The sequence below is a fragment of the Equus quagga genome, chromosome 16, assembly GCF_021613505.1.
Source record: "Equus quagga isolate Etosha38 chromosome 16, UCLA_HA_Equagga_1.0, whole genome shotgun sequence".
NCBI classification, from domain to species: Eukaryota; Metazoa; Chordata; class Mammalia; order Perissodactyla; family Equidae; genus Equus; species Equus quagga.
Genome location: NC_060282.1, coordinates 71,783,276 through 71,806,886, shown reverse-complemented (window position 1 = coordinate 71,806,886; position 23,611 = coordinate 71,783,276). Strand labels below are relative to the sequence as shown.

Here is a 23,611-nt window from a genome sequence, read left to right as displayed (position 1 = left end):
GCCATGATACTTCTAACTGTTTTCACCTTAGCTCGGTCAAGATAAATGAAACATTTTTCATTATTTTATAGCAGATAAACTCCATTATAAGTTTTTTAAAAAGCGTATACAGAACAAAAATAAAAATAAAGGCAGAAGATGGGCTTTTTGACTCACCAATCATAACAAGATTTATCTAATTTAGGAATTAGATGACAATGCTTAAAAATATGAATTATGTCATTTTAGTTTCTGTAGTAAGAACTTATTATAGACTGAATGTTTGTGTCCCCAAAATTCATATGTTGAAGGCCAATCCCCAGCGTGACTGTATTTGCAGATAGGGCCTTTAGGGAGGTAATTAAGGTTAAATGAGGTCAGAAGGGTGGGGCCTGATCCCAGGAGAGAGAAGAGTGTTCTTTCTCTTCCTCTCTCCACTCCCTCCCCTCCTCCCCAGCCTTCCCCACCTCATGAGGACAGGAGAGAAGGCAGCCACCTGCAACAAGGACAGGCTTCAGAAGAAACCAAACCTGCCAACACCTTGGTTTCAGGCTTCTAGCCTCCAGAACTGTGAGAAAATAAATTTCTGTTGTTTACACCACCCAGTCTGGGGTATTTGTAAGCGCAGCCCAAGCGGACGAAGACAGAACCCTTCCCAACACATGTGAACAGACAGAGTGGATGCACAAGCCCTGCTATGAGGGAACAGGAGGAAGTGCTCACTGCTGAACTTTATTTTACTTCTGACTGCATGCAATCTAGAGAGCTACGGAAGATGTCAATTTTTTTACGGAGCAGACAGTACCTCCAACTCCCCATTCAAAGTCCCACTTCAATAAACATGACACTCTGAGGTGAAAGTCGCCACAAGAATTGTGCTAACTTTACTCGTTTCAGAATGTGGAGGCAAGTCCAAGTGCAGGCGCCCCACAGCCTGTTTCGGGTAAGGCATCCATGTGGAAGATGAACTCGGAGTCTGACTGTTGGGAAACGGGCTTCAGTGCCCTCAGTGGATCAGTTACAGAGCTGTGCAATGACAGGACGAGTACCTGAGTGTGTGTGGAACTTGTTGCCAGGCCAAGCCTGGCAAAGCAGTCAGCGTGAACATTGATTCTTTGTTTTGAATGTTAAAATAAAAATTATTATAGAGACAAAAAAATAATTTTTTTGGAGAATGCGCAGGAGGAGTGCCTGGAGGCATGGATTTTGTGACGCCCCATTGCTCCCTGCTGCTGAGCAAATCAAGAACATACACCCTCTGAACCTTAGGGACGTCACAATTTCAGGCAAAAACAGTTATCACAGGGCAAAGCCCCACATATATTCACTGATGGAAAAAAGGAGGAGAAAATCTGAAAACATTACCTTGGGCAATGTGAAGCAGGCTTATGAAATGGACAGAGCTGTTCCACAGTTGTTTCACAAGTGACAGCCTGAACTGAAGAATTGAAACACAAAACAATAAGCAAATCCTTTGGAAACAATAACATGCAACACAGTAGTAAGAAAACATGAAAAAAGTGCTAACCTGTGACTTTAGAGACTGTGAAGGAATTAGCAGACTGATATTTGCTGAAGATAAAAACATAAAAACGTCAATCATTTCCTTATATGCATAATCACCCACATAGTTTCGGGTATCTGTTTAGGTCTATGAATACTTTATTTCTTCTTAAACACTTATTTAAATATCTAGATATGTAGGAGTATAAGAATATATAATCTGTTTTATGCTAAATCCATATTATCTTCAAGTATGAACCAAATCAACACCATTCTTGATATTCGAGAATGATCTCTTTCCACTATTAATAGCAAAAATTTATAGATATCATAAAATAATACATATTTGTATCTATATATTTGTTTCCTGTTAAAATTGAAACTCTCAATATATTAATTACCTGTCACCACAGAACCAAACTATTTAAGCTTTCACAATAGTAAATATATGTAGTGTAAAAAGACTACCAGATAATAAGTACCTTAAAGGAGTACACATTATCCATTTTTTTGTTCCCCCTAGTATCTAGTAAAATGTCTACAAGAAATGAATGATTTTTTTCTCATTATATGCATTGTTAAAAAGCAGGAATATAAGAATAGATATATCACTACATATCAAAATTTTAATTGATTTATCTATACCCAGATTTTCAGAAAAAATTCTATTGCAAAAGGTAATTTGTGATGGTACTTTAATATGACACGGTCTTCAAGTTTCAAGAGAGTTTCTACAATAAACACAATAAAAAACTAAGTTAAGAGAACAAAAGTAAATAATAAGATAAATGTTCTTTAATGCAACATCCAGTGTTTGGCTTACTTATGCTAATAACTAATATTTATTATTTATTGAAGGCAATAATAAATATTGGCTGAATGAATAAGTTAATCAATAAATGTTTCTATAAGCTTTTACTTAAGAGAGTAATCGCTAACGTCTGAAAACCAGGCATCAAGCCTTCGAACAAAATTGTATACTTAGGAAGTCATTCCAGTAAATTTGCAAGGATATTTAATAAATTCTTTCTTATCATTATACATTCCCTACTGTGGAGTTTCATGCAATTGTATGGTCACAAAGTAAAGAGACTATGTCATATTTCCTAAGAAAGTTTTATTTTTTTACATAGAAGAAAGAGATACTACAAAGATATTTCAAAAGCCCATATTTTTCTACTTTTTATAGAGTATATATGAAAATATATAGTGCTTTAGAATAATACAGTTTGTATATTTAATGTGAGAAACATTTCAACAGTAAATCAATGCTTTTACGTTGGGTTAAATTACACTTAAATGAACAAAAGACAGGTGACATAGTATATTACATATTTAGAGACTTTTCAAAATGCTCTTTTATCTAGTAATCTAATTTATCTTATTAATGAAGTTACTGTTGCATGAAATAAACTATTCTCCCCTAAACAGCACAGGAAGAATATGCAAATCAATTAGCCTTCTCTGGGGTATTTTGTGTCATAGTTGAAAAATTTATTATCCCACATTGGGAAAAACTGTAAACTTGTGCATTATTAATAAAACTCTAGAAAATTTGGAGTTTTACCATACGCTTTTTAAGCAAAATGGTTCAACTTTGAATTTAAACATTTTTCCTTTTTGTCGATGGAAATTATGTAGTTGAAATGAGCCTTAAAAATGACTTTCTCTCTTTATAAATTAAATTCTTCTATGTTTTGCTTTAAAAAAAATATGTTAACTCATTGTTCCAACGTAAAATCTCTGGTCCAAAGGATCATTCGTGTACTTACCCAACTGTTTGAACACCATTTCTTTTGGATTTGATGAAATAATGTTTTCTTCCTTGTCTAGTGATATCTACCCAACCGCCATCATTGTCTATTATGCCATAATGAATTGCAGCTCTACAGATGCTGGATTGCTTGGAGAAGAGGAGAGGAGAAAAGGATGTTAAAAAAATTCAGAGTTCTGCATAGGACAGGACTAGTTATTATTTATACAACTTTAATTAATCAAACATTTCTGAGAAAAATATCTATACCTATGTCAATTATTTTTCACATTAAAAAATCAAATATGATATGAAAGGACTCTATGCCCAAATAATTACACTTAAAATACTTACCATTTCATAATGTACACTGCCAATAACCTTAGCTTTACTATCCAAACAGCCAGCAGGGCATTCATATCTAAAAGAAAGAAATTGCAAACAAAATTTAGTTTCTTTGAATGCCAGTATAAAATGAAAATATTTCTTATAGTTTGGTGAGTTAATTTTAATAATAACAATAAATATTACCTGTTGCAGGTTGTTCCTTTGCACTGATCTCTTAATCTTACTTCACAAGAAACAATTTGGGCTAAAACAAAAAGAAAATAATTTAGATAATGTCTAGGCTGCTATGATTCATCACATATAGTCTAATGCCAAGCTTCTGTCATTCTAAAAATGTTCAAATTAATAAAATATAGCCGGAGACACTATCTATGTAAACTTTAAAACTTCTGTAAATATTGCAGACGTCTTACACATTTGCTGCGTGCTGATGACTTCGTTTCTGTTACTGTCATCTGCTATTGCCCGAACATGGGCGTCATGGACTTGTGACTGCTGTCGCTCAATTTCATTTGTTTCTTCTTCTTGAGGAGTGTAATACCTGTCTGATCCTTCTGTAAGAGAGAATGGATTTAAGAAGCATGAATTCCATCTTCAATGTGCACAAATTATCTAACAATGATATACTTTAAGGAGTAAAAGAAACACACACATAAGCCGTTCAGCCTTTCATTCATTTATGCTACCTGTTTGGCTAGAATTAAATAGAGTCATTTCTAAACTTTGCTTATATTTCAATGTGATATCAGGATATTTCAATGTGATCTCAGGGGTTGGTTTTCATAATGACACCATGAAGTCTGCACAGTGATCTAACGAAGTCAGGGCTTAGTGAATTTGAATTTGCTTTCCAAAATGAAAACATATTCTGAATACTTTCAGGAGAATCACATTTAAAATTCTCCTGAAAGGAAATTCAGCCTAAAGAAGGACAGGCCCTGTTATTTACTACAATATTGGTTTCCATGGACAGGTTTTTCTCTTTCAGAAGGAAATTCAATGTGCAGAAATTTAAACTTGAAAATGGAGAATAATTTCAAACTTTGAATTTAATATTTTTTTCTAGGTTGACTTATATCAAGGGCTTGACAGTGCCACATTTTGGAGAGGTGTGTTATTTTCATGTGTGTCCAAGAACTCAGAACCTAGAAAAGGGAAGTATGAAGGCAGAGGAAAGTCAGCTTTAAGTAAAATACAATGGCCACTCGTGAAGGGGCAGGTAGGTTGGAAGTTTGGGGGTTAGGAGAACAGAAAACAGAGAGACTCATACAGAATGAAAAATGCTGCAAATGCTTCCAGGAATTAAAAATGGCTCATATGATACAATGAAATATATGGTCATTTCTTGTCTGCTCTTTATAGCTAATGAGCATTCAGTCATTAAGGAAAAAAAGACACATGTCTCTATGAGTACTGCAAAAGGGCTGCATTTATTCATATATTTTCTAATACATTTAGTCTGAATTAATCTTCATTTAATCATCATTAAGTGAAAAGTGCAAGGGAGTAAAAATTGTTCACTTGGGTGTCCAAAAAGAGAATGAGTTTCACAAAGCTTCGCCATATTCGTCTTATCTATATGTGCTATAAACAGGACAACATATTTAGGACATCAAACACATTTGAGAGCACTCCTTTTACAAGAGTTTTATAACACCATTATAGTTTTTTTCTTTGGCATAAGAAATTGTACACTCTGCAGTGAGAAGCAGAGAATCAGTATAATCCACCTCGCATGGTTCAGTAGGATTCATGGATAGGTACTTTGGCAGAAACTTTTAAAGTGCTGAAAATAAATTGTGTTAAACTGCTAAATCCTTCAGAAGCAATGACAGTTATGGAAATAACTTTGGTCAACAATACACCAAGATGGCTTTTAAGAATGTAAATATACTTGTCACTCTGGGATAATCTCAAAGCAGAATTCGAAGTGGTTTCTGGAATAATCATGAAACTTTCCTGTAAATACATATTGGTATAGTAGACTTATTAATATTATAAATACTTAAAATATATTTTAAATGGCTTCTTCCAAATATTTAAAATAAAGTTCTGGAACCTTTTCAGGTAATAATTAAATGTGCTTTTTGCTTTTTTTTTTTAACACAAGTTAATTCAGAAGTTGGATTGAAGTATAAATGAAACTGAATATTACAACACAATAGCACATACCTTTGTAGCATAGATTTTCTCTACAGCCCCCTCCAAAACTAGGTGGGCAAGCAGAACAGGGGCGTCCATGTTTGTAGGGGGCGTGGCCCCACCAGTTTCCCCTTAAAGAGATGATCCACTCTATTAAGAGGTAGTCTAATAGCATAACTTATAAGACATTGCAAGATATTACTATATAAGACTCTTCAAAATAATGATTTTGGTGTGTACACTTAAGACATTTCTATCTTTCATCACAGAGTCCTTTTGACTACTGGGTTTAGATATAGAATGGCTGCCTCATTCTTTTGAAAATATTCTAAGTAATTTGCAATGTATATTGTTAAAAATGACAAAATCAAACTTCTGCAAAACATCAAAATTTGCTATGGGATATTCATTTATATTCCGTTTGTTTTAATAGAACAGATTGTAGACTAGGATTTGATCCTACGTATGGTTGTGTAATATTTTCAACAATCATTCAAGTGGTCTTTGCACAGGTGAAAATACATTTCTCAGTTTATAGTTGCTCATCCCTAATAAATCGAAATTATTAGATATTTATAAAAATAATAGTGTAATGAGTAAAACTGAAGATGTAAAAATATGATTCCTGTCTTCACAAAGATCATATTTTTATTTTTCATATTCCTTTTAAGCATTGATTTTATGCATCAGGCAACCATAATAGTTACCATATTAAATAAAGTGAGTTAAAACAATACACTACTCAATAATACACAGTAAAAATGAAAAAAAAAATCAGGAATATGAAGTCATATTTATGTTGTTAAGACAAATTTACATCTGAGAGTAATGTTTCATGTACTCACTTCGGGGAATAATTGCACACCAAGTAGACAGCTTTGGGCCATATCTGCCCCCAGATGTTCATGTTATGGCACAAATTAATGGCACAGCCTATTCTGCTACTTGTTGCCCACACCACCTACATTAGAGAAAAGAAAAGGCTCAGAAAAGGCAGGCCAAGACGAAATAAGACAAAATATCTGGGAGAAAAATGTAGAAAATCTGAACTCGAGAAACAAACACTCATCATTTAAAACAACATGAAACGATGTCAAAAGGATATTTTTTTCTGAGACTTTGGAAAGTGCTTAATTCAAATAAAAGAAGAGATCCACAGGTAAATAACTCTTTCTGGATATAAATTGTGAGCATCTTCAAAATACAAATTTACTAAATATTCAGAGTTACATCCACACAAACCTAAATGCTGCCTTAATGTGTCTATGAAGAAACTTACCCAACAAAGGAACAGTTCTCATCTCAAACACAAAGGAATAGAGCAAAAATTTAGGTGTTCAGATTTCTTACACAACATGATATTTTCATTGTGCTACTGGTTATTAGGGACTTCAGTGCTGATCTTAATCTTGTCACATGCAAAGGCACACAGAACAATTTATCTGCTTTACATTCCCTAATAATCGGCCACAGAAATTCTAGGAACTCAGATCTGCGGTGACCTTTAACTATTTGAATCTGACTTCAGTTGTTTGATTTAGACGTTTAGAACATATTCATTACCAAATACAAACATCGAATATTAAAAAAAAGAGATAAATGCTGCACACAGATAAATAATGTCATTGTTAAATAAAACTATATTTTTATTCTTTCGAAAATAAAAAATTACAACACCTGACTCTGAAGATGGTAAATTTCTCCCCATTTGCATTTATTGGAGCCATATTAAAAATGTTTCACATGTAAAATCACTGAAATAATGTATTTTTAAGTAGATGTTTTGACTTTTTTTCTGATAATTAATTTCATTGTTTACAGAAATTTGTTAAGCCTGGCCTACATAAATCACTACCTATGAGATTTTTTTTTTAATAACTATACCAAACGACATAAGAAAGAAACATGTTCAGTAGCCTAAGTTCTCCCATAGTTATACAAACTCAACTTAAAGGAATGAAATGTAATATACCCAAAACATACCTGTGTATAATGCGTACATACAGGACCAGAACATCTGAATGGACAATATGGGTTGCATTCATGTTCGTATGGGTAGCTGAAGTCTTTCACTTCATCATACCATGCTTGTACGTGAAATGTTGGGGGCCTATATCTATTTGAAAGAAAATAACCACAAATAACGTGTAAAGTTGGAGAAAACGTAAAACTGGATATAGCAAAACACACCGATAGAGATACATTTTTGTGTAAGTTACAAATCTTAAATACTTATGCCCATTACAATACTAATACACCAATGAAGAGTTAAAACAAAAATAAGTCTAAAATACTGTTTATCATTCTGGTATGACATTTATTTTTTATTATGTCTGTTGGTTTGATTACTCGTTTTTTTTTTTTAGGCACCAAGCCTCTGAAATTTTGCAGTCATGGATTAATAAGTATTTCATTTCAGACACCTATGTTTTCAGAAACAAGGAATTACACATTAAATTACCTTCCCCAGTGTGCTCCCAAATTCTGTCCAATTGATGGAAGCAAGCTTGAAGGTCCATGTTCCCACAAACAATTTTCAGCCCAAGATTCTGCAGATCTTTCCAGTTCTACGTCCCATGTCTACAGTTTAAGACAAAAACAAAATACAGATACAAACGCATAACGCATATGTTGAGTCTGGACATTTCTGCAGAATATAGTGTTGCTCAGTTCTCATGTTTTTTCCCTTCTTTCTTCTTTGCCAAGTCAACATCTTAGTTTGGGTTCTCACCATCTCTCACCTAGATTTTTGCATTAGACCCCTGATTAATCTCCTTGCCTCCATCTCTCACCCCTCCAATCCGCCCCACAAGTGTTTGGAATTACCTAAGTGGGCACAAAGATGCTTGAGTGAGTCCTCTGCCTAATCCATCAAATCCCCATACACATAAGGTCCAAGATCCTTGGTCCCACTGTTCCCTGTCATAAAACATGCTATTCCTTGTTCTTGTTGGCAATGTTTCCTTTGCCTAAAACATCCTTCTCCCAAGTATTTGTCCGACCCCAGCTTTACATAACACATTCTTGACACCTTTTCAGTTCTCTCACTTGTAAGCTATTCCTTGCTTGGGGCTCTTCAAGCTTTGTTATGCTCCTTTGTTTAGCAGCTATGACACTGCAGTGTTAGTATCTGTCTACATGTCTAGCTCTTTCACGGCACTGTGCGTTATTTGGGTGCAGATATTTATTTCATGCTGGCATTTTTGGCCTATTTTCTGGATCCGCCACATGGACAAGGTGGTTAATAAAAGTTTGTTGAATACATGAATGATTAACAATCCGAGTCCTAAAAAATATATATGAATTTACTATACAAATTTCAATGAGGGTGATTAATTCATACTTTTAAAATAATTTATAAAGAAATATTTAAAATTACAAATTTATTACTGCTACAGTTTTGCATGTCTTGGATTTAATATTCAATTTGCTAATTTGAGAAACAGGCAGAGTAGTAAGTGTGGTGGGAAAAATATACAGTTAGGTAGAACTGGGTTCAATCTCGGCACAATTACGGGGCTGTGAGCACGTTAAGAGAATAGAAAAATAGTCCTGGAACTAAAACATGAGGACACAACCTGAGGTGATAGCAATGAACTGGAGAAGAGCAGACAGACCAAAATAATGTTTGGAAATTTAAATTCCTAGAAGTTGATGGATGACTGAGGCAGGTGGTAAAAGAAAAAACAAGGTGAAAGGAAATAGATTGCTGTACCAATTTTTGTCTACCTATTTTTGTCTACCTATTTCTATGCATAGTTAAAGGGTGATGTGTGAGGTGTCTGTGGTACTTGCAGTATCTAAGCCAAGTGGAGAGTGGAAATATATGACCAGGGTTCTGGGGAAAGAGATATGCTCTGAAATAGGAATTTGAAGTTATTCACCTAGAGAAGAATTTCTTCAAGAAGAGGATACAGAATGAGAAGAGGAATGAAAAGAAAATTCTGGGGTTATCAAAATTGAAGGGGAAAAAAACCAATGAGTGAGTAAAATAGACTAGGGAAAACGAGACCAGAAAGATTAAGGGAAAACTGAAAGAGGATTACATTATAGAAGTGATAGGAGAAGAGATTCCAAGAGTAGAGAGTGGGCAGGCGGTTCCAATGCCACAGAGAAGTCAAAAAAGATGAGATTGGTTAAGTTTTAATTCAGGATTAAGAGCAATTTCAATTTCAGATCAATGCTAGGTACAAAATCAGAACACAGAGGGTTAATAAGTGACTGGAAAGAGAAATAGAGACAGCGAGTGTGCATTACTTTGTCAATACTTTAGAGACAAAGAAAAAAGATGGGACAAAAGCTTAGAAAGGTAAGATGCCAAGCTCTAGGGAGAATCCATTTGCTTGTTTTGATTTTTTAAAGGATGGAAAAACCTAATCATGATTATAGGCCGAAAAGAAAAGACAGTATGCAGAAAGAAGTACCAAAACAAAACAAAACAAAAAATGGTGTGTGTGCGGAGGGGAAGTTCATTCATTCACATAATATTTTACAAAGGAACATTCCTCGTCATTCAGTTGTGGATCTGAAATACATAAAATCATGTTTTCAAAGCCAAAAAGTAAAACGTATGCAAAATTAGAATAAGTATATTCTTATTACAGTGCATCTTTATTACCTAGCAAAACTACAAAAAAGTATATTTACATGCAGCTAAAAAATTAAGAGCAGCAAAAGTAGCTGATTTTCACAAAAGCTTTAATTTTACTTTGAATTAATATCAAATATTCAAGAGGACTGGTTTTGTCAGATAAACATCGGAAACGTTTGCTATGAATAAATATTTATCAGGTAAGCACTTTTATTGCCAAATACGGACAAACCATTAACTAAATTCATTGCTTAAATTAGACCTAATATTTACATATTTTATATAATTATACAAAGGTCTAATTCAAGTTGCTACCATTGTTTACCCAAACATAGATAAGAAACAAAGAATTTGGCTGAAGTACACAGAAAACGATCAAGATGCTAATTTTCTTTTGTATCCAGAGGTTGGAGATAGTCATCTCTCAAAAGCAAGTATGTTTGCAGGTAGATTTCCCTCAAAAGTAGGTTGTCCTTAAGTGACAAACAAATTCTTGTCTTCAATTTGGACGTGAGGTTCTTGCACAGTACTTCAGTCACACGCACAGAGAAACTACACTTATCCAGAGGTTTCTAATCCAGCAACCTCATACTCAAAGAGCAGCCAGGAACCAGAAGAAAAACATAAACAGTTCCTAGACGCTAAAAAAACAAAAATGCCTTGAAACCACTGTGAAGGCTTTAAAAACACTTTTCGCACAAAAGGTGGAACTGACTTCCCTCTCCTCCTGTTCTATTTGAGCTGGAGAGTGACTTCCTTCATAAACAGAATGACCCCGTGAAACTTCCGAGGCTTGGTTAGGAAATACACTTCCTATCTGGCTCTTTCTCTTTTAAGACATATATCTTGACAGAACTGAGCCAACAAATGAGGAGGCCAGCTACCTCTTCAGGGTAACAAAAAGATACTGTGGAGACACAGATAGATACTGTGGAAAGACCAGAGAGAGACAGAGAGGGAGGGAGGAGTCCCCGCTGCTGGAGTTCTCCTCGCCCAGGCGGGAGACTTGTGACTCTGCATGTCTAGGTCACTGCAAAGCTGTGAGAGACCCAGAGTGAGAACCACCCAGCTGAGCCCTTGCAAGAGTCCTTAGGACCTTTATTCAAGATCAATTTACTTTTTTTACACAATTCTACAAGGTGACATGTCAGTTTTTCCCATGAATTGAAGATGGATCTTTTTTAGAGAGGATATATAACCGGTTCCAAATTCACAAATATGTTGTATTTTAAAAGTTCCTTTATACATCTGTTGTTTAGAAGCTGGAATAAAATCTAAAGCATATCATTCAAATGCTTTAGAGGCTAGTTTTTCTCATTTGTAAAATGTGTTAGTTGAAATAGATGATAACTCAGTACCTTTCAAGAACTAAAAGTCAATTATTGAGTACATATTATAGACAAGCTGTTTTTACAGCATGACAAGTTTTCTACTTAATCCATTAAAATGGGGGGGAAGCATATTAAGCGAACTATAATAATGCTAAAATAGGTAAATATATTATTTTAATATAAAAACTGAGGCAGATGGGCATGCAACTAAAATTTACTATCAATAAACACTAGTGACAGTTTTAAAAGTAATTATTTAAAGTATCTAATCAAGCATAGGTGTTTAGGTCAAGTTTAATAATACAAATCCAGAAGATTCTTTAAAAAAAACTTACTGAAAACATAGCTGTCCTGGAAGAAATACCATCACATTACAACAGCACAGAAGGTATATTTTTATGCTACAACATATTAATTCAGGTTTTAGGCCTGCCAATAATTCATATTCATCCGATTTAAATGTACGTTAGTCTCCACACACTTCTGTTTAAATTCAGGTTTGTAAATTAAATCAAGATGGCCTAACTGGCATCGTTTCTCTCTGAACTCTTCACCCAGCACTAATTTAAAGCCAAACCACACTTAAAATTACCATTTCTTTATAAAATGGGTTCTTGAGGTGTATAGAAATGAAAACCATGCTGTTTTCCAACTACATCCTTAAGCCATTCCTTCTTAGAGCATACTAGAGTCATCAATGAAGTTTTACTACTAAAAGGAGCATTTAGAGTATTATTGACATACTTGGTCTCCGATGCTATTTTTAAGCCAGTTCAACATGGAGGATCTATCATTTCCTGTGTGGGCGTGCGTGTGTGTGTGTGTGTGCGCGCGCATGCTCATGCGCGCATATGAGAAATCTTAAATCATGACAAAGGACTGTCAAAAGGAAACTTAGAAATATATAGTAATTTTGGCCCTAAAATACTGTACTTGTTGAAATTGGAAATTATGTAGCTATCTAGACATGTACAGAAAATTCCATTGATTGCTACCCTTTGGGAAACATGAATGAGCATATACAATTCTTACTCCTACCAGAGTACCTCTATTCTGCTCTAGTAATGGACAGTCAATAACAGCTGGAAATCACTCAAGAATTTAGATTTTTACAAAGTTAGCATTGCTAGCTGTACTTAAGGCAAAAGCAGTCACTAGTAATGTTAACTTTTTCTTTCTCTTTGATACTGAGAAATCTCTCTCTCAAAAAGAATCAAATATTTTCAAATATATTTTCTTGACCATAGTAAAGTTACAGCTTTTTCCAGATTCACATAGTTTGAAAATTCACATCCTGGGAATTGTTTAACCTTTACAGTTTCAAAATTATTATTGTAGTACATTAAACAAGAGCCAAAGGCCAATGTTAATTGGTCAGTAAGAATTTGTCTGAGGAGTATTTTCCTAGAACTGAGGCTTCAAAGATATTAGTACAAAAAACTAAATCATTATTGCTTGTGGTTGTATTAAAGAAGCTGGAGTAAAGTTTTGTGACATTACAGGCATACCTCTTTTTACCATGCTTCACTTTATCGTGCTTCACAGACACCATGTTTTTTGCAAATTGAAGGTTTGTGACAATCCTGCGTCAAGCAAGCCTATTACTGCTGGAGGCTCAAGCAAAGGTTAGCATTTTTTAGCGATAAGCTATTTTTAAATTAAGGTGTGTACACTGTTTTCTTAGACATAATGCTATTACACACTTAATAGACTACAGTGTAAACGTAACTTTGATACACACCGGGAAACCAAAACATTCGTGTGACTCGCTTTATTGCAATATTTGATTATCACAGTGGTCTGGAACCAAACACTAAATCTCCAAGGTGTGCCTGTATCTGCTTAATGGAAATGCGTGTGATTAAGACTCTTCACGCATAAATTACCTCAAAGATTGGTGGTGGTGGGGATGGTGATGATAGGCATCCATTTATCCACAGTTATTGGTAAGCACTTATTAGCGAAGGTATCATAATTAGTCTACCAAAGGGAATACTTAGGGGACACTGAAGTTAAGTAGTTTTTTTAATAGAGTTACATTCAACAATGAAGAAAATACACAAATGAGCAAATAAAGAAATTTTAATAGGAAATTGTCCGGCATGCTCTAACATCTTTAAATGCACACAGAAATAATCTACTGACTGGAACCTCTCACAGAATTTAATAATTAGGGAGAAATAGGATTGCAAGATTTTCTACCATTCCAGAAAACCTCACCTAAGTGGATGAAACTACAATAGATCTTTTCAACGACAGGCTGAGAAAAATGTCTTTAAATAGCTAAGATAAACTTTTTTCCCCAAAAAATTGGAAAATAGGAGTTAATGTTGTAGTTAATTATCTAACCATTCGAAAGAGCATCTAAATAGTATAGAAATAACGTTTTAATTCATTATGCCCTTTTGTAAAATTGGTATAGCTTTAATGAATTTCCAAGAAAAATGCAAAAAATAACTGGTCTTTGACAATCAGACTACTAGGTATCCTAATTAAATGACAAACACCAGTCCATGACACGATTTGCAATTTAACATGGACTTTTAAAATATGCGCTGCTCTCTGGCAAAGTAATAACCTTGTGAAGGCTCAGTGGTGTTGAAATGGCAGTCACACTGGAAGCCCGGATCTATGCAGGAAAGCTCTGTTTTTACCTTCCTACCACTGAAAACTATAAATAACACGATGAAATTACTTTTAAAAACTAAGCATTTACAATAAATTTTGAAAAATGAATTCTACAATCCTTCTTCTTTCGAGACATACACATCCGCATACTTAACTAGGAATACCAGCCTCCTATCTCCAAAGCCCACCTCAGTTCCCAGCAGTCAATGGCTGTCAGAAACAATAACAACACTCTAGCTTTCAGGGGTATTGGAAATACCCAGTTGCTAGTGCTAGGTCTTCTGGACGCATGCAAATGAGGTCGTTAGTGATCAATTTCCTCTCATTTTCTTACATAGTATAGATAGAGATAAAAGTAAGCTTGCACTTGTTCAAATTACTCAAACGGTGAGTAATTAAAATACATGATACACCCTGGAAGAGTCTTCTTTCCTATTTAAATTGTGTATTTTAAAATTTGTCTCTGATTATGTCAAATTTGGTTTCTTTTTCCTTATCTGTAACATTAGAAAGCTGGAATAAGTCTCTTAAACTTCTTTTAGCTTTAAAATTCTATTATTTTGTACTTATAGTCTCTTATAGAATTCCCTGTATAGCTTGCAGAACCTCATAAGAATTTACAAACTGTAAAATAATATCTCTGGTGACAATTAAAGGCATTTCTTAATGAAGAACTGAAAGTTGTTTTGTGATTTTCAAGAATGTAAAACCAAGGTCTCAGATCTTCTATGAACCTAGAGGAGAGATCAATGGTTTCTGAATTCTCTCCATTCAAGAAAGTTTTAATATTGTCCAAAACAGATAAACAGAACTGAGAACCTTGAGTAAAACTTTAAATTAATTGAATAAGACAAGAAGATATTCTCAATAAAAAGCTAAAACCAAGCCTCTCTTCAGCTTCGTCCTGAAAACTCAACGGTAAAACCTCTGAAATAAGGCAAAGGCTTCTCCAGGTAATTTTTCTGCATGGTGAAAAGGAACACTAGGATTTTTGAGTCAGCTCATGAATGTAGCAGTGGTTGAAGAAAATGAAACATATCTAGAGTTATCTCTTTCTAAACACCACCTTCAAAAGATAATTCTTGCTGTGCCACCACTACTGGAAAAATAGGTTTATAAATTATTCATTATACGTCAAAATTAATCCCTCCACAAATCACTGTTGTGTTTTCCTATTTAAATCAGAAAGTGCAATCCAAAAATGCGATGGAGTGAGTTGTCAATGGAATCCTTTCAATAGCAATAACTTAACCTCCAAGAAAGAACTTTTTATTCCATGAAAGTAACACACTTGACAGTTCAGGAGACTTGAGATTCAAATTCCAAATACAAGGCCTCATTATGAAGCCTTTAAAGCCACTTTCTTTCCTCCCTATTGGTGGTATTATCAGAACTACAAGAAAGAAACAAACATCGATGGAACAAACAAATAAGCAAATCAATCTATGCTGAAGGAATAGATGACGCTTTGTGACAAAGTCATCTGGCATAAAAAGCACCATGGAAAACAGCAGTTCATTCCTTACAACCTGGAAATTACCTCAGGTGTTTAATTTCTGTGCTTCACCTGTTATGAAAGGACTTTGTAGTTACAGAGAAAATGCATGAGGCTCCAATTTCAAAGGAACACCTGTGTCACCGGGCACAAAGCCTTGACAGGTACTCAGACAGCAGCATTACCTCTGGGCAATGCACATATTAGGGTCTCCTGGAAGTCACAGGGATGTGAGGCAAATGGGGCAGTGCTTCCCTTGAAATCGACTTTAAAATAGAGCCTTAAAAAATTAGCCACCTAATAATTTAGGGAATTGCTTCTTCATTTTATTAAAACAATTTTCGACACAAAAATTTAATGTGTGGATAAACTGAGATGATTTCAAGTAAACCCGCCGTTTCAACACTATGCAGCTAGACGGACTGCATCATGGAGGGCAGACTGTCCTTGTGGGGCAGCAGAATCATTAATTTGACAAAATCCTTGCATTTCTACAGAATGCCTACTGATTCAGCTCATCTTATGCCCTGCCAAGGACCTTCCGAGTCTGGCCATCACTTACCTACCTCACTTCTGGCCCACCCCTCCTCAACATGAGCTCGCCACTGCTGACTCTCTGGAACTTTAAAGTGCTTATAAATCACCAGGCGATCTGGTTAAAATGCAGATCCTGATCTCGTGGATTAAGAGAAATCCAAGCGAGGACATTTCTAACACCTGGTGCCAGGACCCTACACTGAATAGCCACACTTTGAGGAACAAAGTTCTAGCACCTGTCCATTCCTATTTCTCAGTCACTGAATCCATCAGAATTGTCCCCAACCAGATTGTTCTTTCTCGCCTCCCCTCCTTGGTTACTTAAACTTTATCCTTTCACCAAAGTCCTGTTCACGCTCTCTCTCCTCTTGGAAGTCATTCCATCTACAAAACTCCATTCATCTCCCCCATCTCTGAACCATCTTAAACACAGCATTCACAAATTACGTATGCTCTCCTGGATCTTCTCTATTGCTCTGGATCTTAATTCCCAAACTAGAATTTTAAATCAAAACCTGTGTCTCGTACTTTTTGTGTGTTTCCCATGTCACCAATATAAAACTTGGCATATAATACATTGCCAATGTGCACTCACTGATTATCTCTACTCTCACAGCTGGCCTGGCCTGGGCAATAACTTGGATTAGAGATGCAGGAGCCTAAATTCTCTGCCTCAAACTTACACGTGTGATATAAACTAAGGTGAAAAGGGGATTCACAATATACCTAGACTAAACAAGAGGTAAATCCTTGAAAAGTTGAACTTGGATTATTTTTGTAAATGTCATAGTTTTGTATTGACTTTCTGATAAATATAAGACTATAATCCTTTAACTTTTTTTTTTTTTTTTTTGGTGAGGAAGATTGTTCCTGAGCTAACATCTGTTGCCAATTTTCCTCTATTTTTTGCATGTGGGACACCAACACAGCATGGGGGCTTGATGAGCGGTGTGTAGGTCTGTGCCCAGGATCCGACCCTGTGGACCCCAGGCCACCAAAGTGGAGTGTGCAAACTTAACCACTATGCCACGGGGCAGGCCCCATTGCTTTCATTATTTTATTATCATTTAGGAGAGGAGTAGTTATGCTTCAAGACTATATTCTGGATGTTTGAGGAGATCTCAATATTTAAGGAAATCCTTTAGTAAAAGTACCATCTATTAGTTCTTCAAGTCTTGATCTATGGATACTGGGTCCATTTATAAGAATGAGCACCTGTGTTTTAGTTTACAGTCCATAAATTTTATTTTAATTCAATAAACTTGACGTGTAACACTATATAAGTTTAGGGTGTATGGCGTGTTAATTTGATACATTTATATAATGATTGCCAATGTAGCGATAATTACATCACATAATTACAGTACAATATGTTGTCTATATTCATTATACTGTGCATTAGATCTCTACGGCTTACTTACGATTCATTACAGGTTGCTACCCGTAAACACCATCTCTCTTATCCCCCCATCCCCTGGTAACCATTTTACTCTGTTTCTTCTAAGGCCTGAAAATTTTGGCTAGATGCATGATTGATCTAAACACCAGGCCTAGAACAATGCATGATAGGATAGACAAACTCTCATAATGAATCACTTTACAGTATTTACTTATGCTTTACAGCCATCCATCACTTAACAACAGGAGTAGGTTCTGCGAAATGTGTCATTAGGCCATTTCAGGATCGTGCAAACATCAGAGAGTGTACTCTGATGGGGTTCGGGGCAGGCTGCCCCAAGATGCACCACTCTGGTATATGGATTATTTTGAGCTAAAGACAAAGGCTCAGAAGACTCAGGAAGAATATTTGATTTTTCCCCCCTCCCCCACCCCCTCATCCCCTCTACGAACTGCCTAAAACAAACCTAGAAGGCCTGTTCCAGGAAGGAGCTCAAACCATAGATAGCTACAGTCTAACGTAAAATAGGTGTGATAGAAAGACACCAACAAACCCATATTTTTGGCCCAGCAAAATCTGTTTAGCAAACATTTGCATTTCCATTTCCATGTAAAATGTCTTCCTCCCCTCTGAAATCCCAAATCATTACCCCCAACATCCTCCTTGTCTATGGCTGAAGATGTTTAAACAGGCAGCCTCAGCCAGATGGCAGTTACTCAGTTGTTCCCAAGTTTCTCCCATGTACACATGTTATTAAACTTTGATTTTCTCCTGCTAACCTGCCTTTTCAGTGATTTGACCAGCCATAAGAACCTTAAGGGAAAGGTGTTTGGGGGGATTCTCCCACTTCCCCTACAAGTCAAACAAACCTAGGTGGTATAGCCTACTCAAACCTCGGCTATACTGTACTAATCTTTGGGACCGCTGTCACATATGCAGTCCGTCGTTGACCAAACGTCATTACATTACAGTAATAGCAATGTACATTACAGTCACGTGGTGCATGACTGTAATTTATATTTTATATGTAAAAATCAAAATAAAAGGAAGTTTTGAAAGCAAATAAAATATTAGTTGATTTTATTTATTGTACTTGGGGATATCTTTTTAATTTTAAAAAAGCTAAAAAGAAGGGTTAACAAATGAAAAACTTTCTTAACAAATTAGTAAAGCTTACAGACAAATAGAAACAAAACCTACAATTTAACACCATAACTTCCATTTAAACCAAAACTAATATAGGAAATATTCAAATGCATATGTCTACATACTTCTAAGGAAATTGTTATATTAAGTTGCTCATTGTTCCTACATTGAGAACTCGGTGTTAAGTTTTCACAATAATTCCTGCCTCAAGAATGCTAAATTGTTAGGCTTCCAAACAGTTACTGAGAGTTATGTACATCATATGGTTTCCTTGGCTACCAGGAAGCTCCGCCAGTTTAATAACCATCATGTACTCAATCAGATTTTTGTGTCCTTTTTGAATATGCCTTTAGCTTTGTCTCTTTCAAACAATGACTGAGACGATGATTTAAAAAAATATATGGTTTTCAAGTCCTTATTTGAAAATCTGAGAAGGAATATTGTGCTCTATATTCTTCATTTGTTCCCACACAGTCATTCTCAGCCCCTTGCTGCCATACTCTAGGACCCAAAAGGCTCAACTCTACGTACTGAGTTACTTCGGGCTCTCCTGGCTCCTGGATTCCAGTTGAATTTGGCCAATGCAAGACAGGAAGTCAGAGGGTGAGAGGTGAATTTAGGTATGTATTACCCCTCTTCGTTCCCATGCATCCCCTCTGAGTATGCTGCCTCACTGTGATGGTGACTGTGTCCTTTCACACGGCCCTATAGCCAGCTCTCATCCTCCCCAGGCTGTGATACTACCATTCAAGTTACCATGTCTCCTATCCCTTGAGGCTGGCCTCAGCCCTGTCCACAGCTCTGCATACAGACTCATTAGTTTTTTTCTGTTGAACCTTTGTTATTGTGTCATTTGTTTCCTGATGAGAAATAATATCTCAGAATAAAAATATCTCACAGAATTTGTATTAGCAAACTGCCTAACACATTACCTGATACCTATTAGATCTTAAGGAAAGTTCTCTTATTCCCCTGGGACTTTAAGAATCCGCTTGATTTCCTGTGATTCACAGAGCCTTTTTATGGAACATTGCTGATATTCATGTGACTAGGGAGGAAATCCAAATCCAAAATTTTGAATGATTAAAAAATAAGATAATCACTGCCCCTTAAAGTTTCAATGAAAAAGTAACTTTCTTAGAGTTCACAAAATTAATTGCAAAACAAAGTTCAGAGTAAGTCATTCCTAGCTTTGCTTTGAATCTATTGACAATAAACGCTCTAATTTAAGACTTTTTCTCACATTAAATTTCCAAGATGATATTTCCACTCTAGCCTCTAAGTGAGTACTCCTGTGGTTTAGGCGACAACAATATTTATATATTGATATATACATATATACATACACACAGAGGAATAGTTTAAAAAGTGTTAGTAAACCCAAAGTTTGGAAATCCTTTGTAATAACTGTTTCACTCACAAAACTCAAACTAATACTGCCAAATTATGTCAAATGAAACATTTCTATAGGTATGCAGAGAAGAAAAATGAATAGGGCTACACTGCTCAAGTCTGCCATGAGCCACATTTGATAGAACAAGGTTCTTTTCATCGTTTCATCTTTTGGTCAGTTTTCAGAGATCGTGACTGCCACGTGCTCCCTTTCCAAACAGCTGTACACAGATTTTCATATCAACATCTTATCAACAAGAGTCTCATCATCCACATTTCCCACCACACAATGACTATACCTTCCTTCAAATACTATTTCAAAATGTACTTCATCTCAGAAGCCTTTCCTGGTTACTGCTTTATTCTGAACTTTATTTTAGATTTATACGTAGTTTAACATATATTAATTTGCATTTCTTACCACATTGTGATTTACAGCTTGGAAACAGTTCTCCAGCAAAAGCCTTAGCATTCAGACCACAGTATCTCCTGGAAGAGTCTCTCTATCCGCTGAGGGGTCTGGGGCATCCCAGTTCATGAGACAGAGATGTCCGTTACCCAATGTCACTGAAATACGATGTTAATTTAGCCTCCTGTCACACTTATTAAAGAATGATTGTATCCAACCAAAATGGTACTGTACTTAAAAATATAAAATTAAGTAAAACAAACACAATACCTCACTGAAAAGAATGCTTTTGCAAAATTTTTAATAGCATTTTTCGGCAAAACAGAATTAATGAAATCCTTTTTCATTCTGCCCACCTGAAAATTGTTGTTGAAAACCTAGTCATCTTTTCATTTTTTCATCCATTCATTCCATTTTTTTCCCTTCCAAGGAGCATAAATTGAGCTTAAAGTATCTGTCAGCCACTCAGCGGGGGAAGGCAAAAATAACTAAAATACAGTCCCTTCCCACAAAGGAAGGCAAGGCTACAGAAAGGGACAAGGATGTAAATAACAGAGGCGGAAGCAAGCATAAAATGCCCTGGAAGCCAGGGAACTGGGGTGGGAGTGCGCCCAACTTTATATGGAAGGTGAGTCTTGAAGGAAGAGGAGAAATTCATTAAAGTGAAAACAAGGAGGGCACAAAGCATTCTAACATCTGCAAAGGCAAGCGAGTTTCGCAAGATTCCTACAGCATCAAAACTCCCAAGGCATACGGAATAACCGCATGGATGGTCCTGTGGAATAGTGCTGCTGTTTATTACTTTAGGTCGTACTCACTGTGTTCAGAGAACTCTTGGTTAGCAGACCTGTCAACCCTTTCTTTCTAGACAGGAGTTCTGATGTCTTAGTCCATCTTCATTCAGCAGCCTCCCTGTCCCCAACACTTCTCTTTTATCTCTTTGGTTTCCTTTCTCCAGACAACACTGGATCTCACTGTAGTTTCCTTGAGCATATCAGTCAATCATTCAGTATTTCAGACATGGATTTGCCATGTCTTGAGAAAGTATAAGACATAGTTTCACGTTTACTCCCATCACCTTTATTGGATGGTCCCCTGTTCACGTGGTTACTTTGTGTTGCTGGAGTTGCAACATACAGGGCAGGGTCTCTCAATAGTAACTCCGCTCATGCTCATTCCTGGGTCTTATCTAACAGCTCATTATCCTATTATCCAGTCACCCATCCCCCATACTTCTTCCCTTCTCACTCACAGGGCCTTTTGAGTTTATCCTGTCCTTGATTGCATTTCACTTTTCACTTTCCAGCAGAACTGTGCCTTTAGCTAATTTTGAGATTTCATTTTCCACTCCTCCTCTAAGTCAGTAAATTTAAACATTAGGCCTTGAGGAATCTTATTGTTCAAGCTTCTTCATCATTTTGGTTTCTAAGTTCTTCTCGAAAGGGAGTAAAAGTTGTTTCTGTTTTCCTGCACTAATAGTTATAGGTGCTACCTTACAAAAAAAGGGAGAAGGTGAATGCGACAGCTGAGGATGGGAAAAAGGACCTGAATTCTACAGTCAACAATTATTCATGTCTCAATTTAGACCTCACTTCCCAAGAAGCGTAAAGTCTTCTGCTTAAAGTGGGTTCCCAGACAGCAGCTGCCACATCACCTGGGAGCTCCCGTTAGGAAGACAGAATACTGGGGCCTACCCCAGACCTACTGAATTAAAATCTGTATTGTAACAAGATTCCCAGGGGATTCATATGCACATTAAAGTTCGAGTTGCGCTGAACTAAAACACCCTTTACTTCAACCCCCCAAATCATACCTAGCTGCTTTTCCATGAAAAATACTTACTATCTTTAATATTCTGATGATTGATTCCAAAATTTTCTTTGCCTACAAACTGAAGATATAAAGTATGCATAACCTACTAAACTGATTGTGTCCATATTCATATTTTTCCCTTGAGGCTGATGAGCTATCAATATAAAAAATGTGTTGCCTTTTCCCTAATATACTACACATAAGTAGTTGATTTAATGGCATCTTATCTATTTTTAAATAGTTAAAAGAAAGAAAAAAGAAAAGTAAGATTCACCAGATCATAATTCCAGATTCTTCTCTTTGGGAAGTTTGGTCACCCACTAGTTCAAGTTACATATTTGGTCAAAAGTTCCATAACTTAATTTTTTGAGTTCCTATACAACTATCTGTATTTAGCATTTAGTTTGCAATTTGAACCCCAAACACACTATCTGATCTGTATCTATATGTGTACGTGTTCTGTATTATCTAATATCTGAATACTTGAAAAATCAAATCCCCACTAACGTGTCTTTGATTATCTCTTTCTCATCTCCAGGAGCTGTTAGTGAAATGTCTTCAGAGGCCAAGCAGGTGACCCCACATGAAGTGGCTGGAAAGAGTGCTGTGACATATGGGAAACCAGAGGAGGATCATTACGTTAAATCTGCCTGATTTTTGGAAATACCTTGACTTTCTATAGCAAACCTCTTCCATATCTGCTAGATTTTTTAACTGAAAGCATTTTGAACCAAGTGAACTTAAAGCACCTCAAAACGTCCCATATGTCTGACTCCACAAAGATCCCCATGCAGGATATCCAAAATTATCATTTCGTAAATGTCCGTCTTCACATCCCTTTTTCCCTGTCCCCTCATCTCAGCTGCTTTGTACTTCACTGGGTAACACAGAAGCATCCACATGAAAATTCTCTTCTCTTTACCTCATCAAATACACCAAACTACCTGCTTCTGCACCTACAGCCTCAGTCTTTCTTGTTAGAATAAATAAACCGACTTTGCAGGGATATTTTCTCCTCTCCTTCTAAGCGCTTTCTCAACTCATTCATTCCCGTCAACCTACAAATATGCTCTTTACAAAACCAAACCAAAAGCATTCTCATATTCTCCTTTAGCAATAGCTAGCTCCATTTCTCTGATCTCCTTC

The 23,611-nt window shown here is 36.0% G+C and overlaps 1 protein-coding gene across 1 annotated transcript in view; it reads right to left on the bottom strand.

Moving 5' to 3' along the window:
* The window catches only part of CRISPLD1 (cysteine rich secretory protein LCCL domain containing 1), a 46,731-nt gene that overhangs the window by 11,621 nt on the left and 11,499 nt on the right, over window positions 1-23,611 (bottom strand). The window contains exons 3-12 of the mRNA XM_046642369.1: window positions 8,187-8,305; window positions 7,709-7,841; window positions 6,571-6,686; window positions 5,756-5,856; window positions 3,997-4,137; window positions 3,767-3,827; window positions 3,590-3,656; window positions 3,255-3,385; window positions 1,508-1,551; window positions 1,345-1,417 (exon numbers count right to left, since the gene is read on the bottom strand). Coding sequence (XP_046498325.1) covers window positions 1,345-1,417; window positions 1,508-1,551; window positions 3,255-3,385; window positions 3,590-3,656; window positions 3,767-3,827; window positions 3,997-4,137; window positions 5,756-5,856; window positions 6,571-6,686; window positions 7,709-7,841; window positions 8,187-8,305 — 986 coding nt within the window. The remainder of the gene's footprint in view (window positions 1-1,344; window positions 1,418-1,507; window positions 1,552-3,254; window positions 3,386-3,589; window positions 3,657-3,766; window positions 3,828-3,996; window positions 4,138-5,755; window positions 5,857-6,570; window positions 6,687-7,708; window positions 7,842-8,186; window positions 8,306-23,611) is intronic.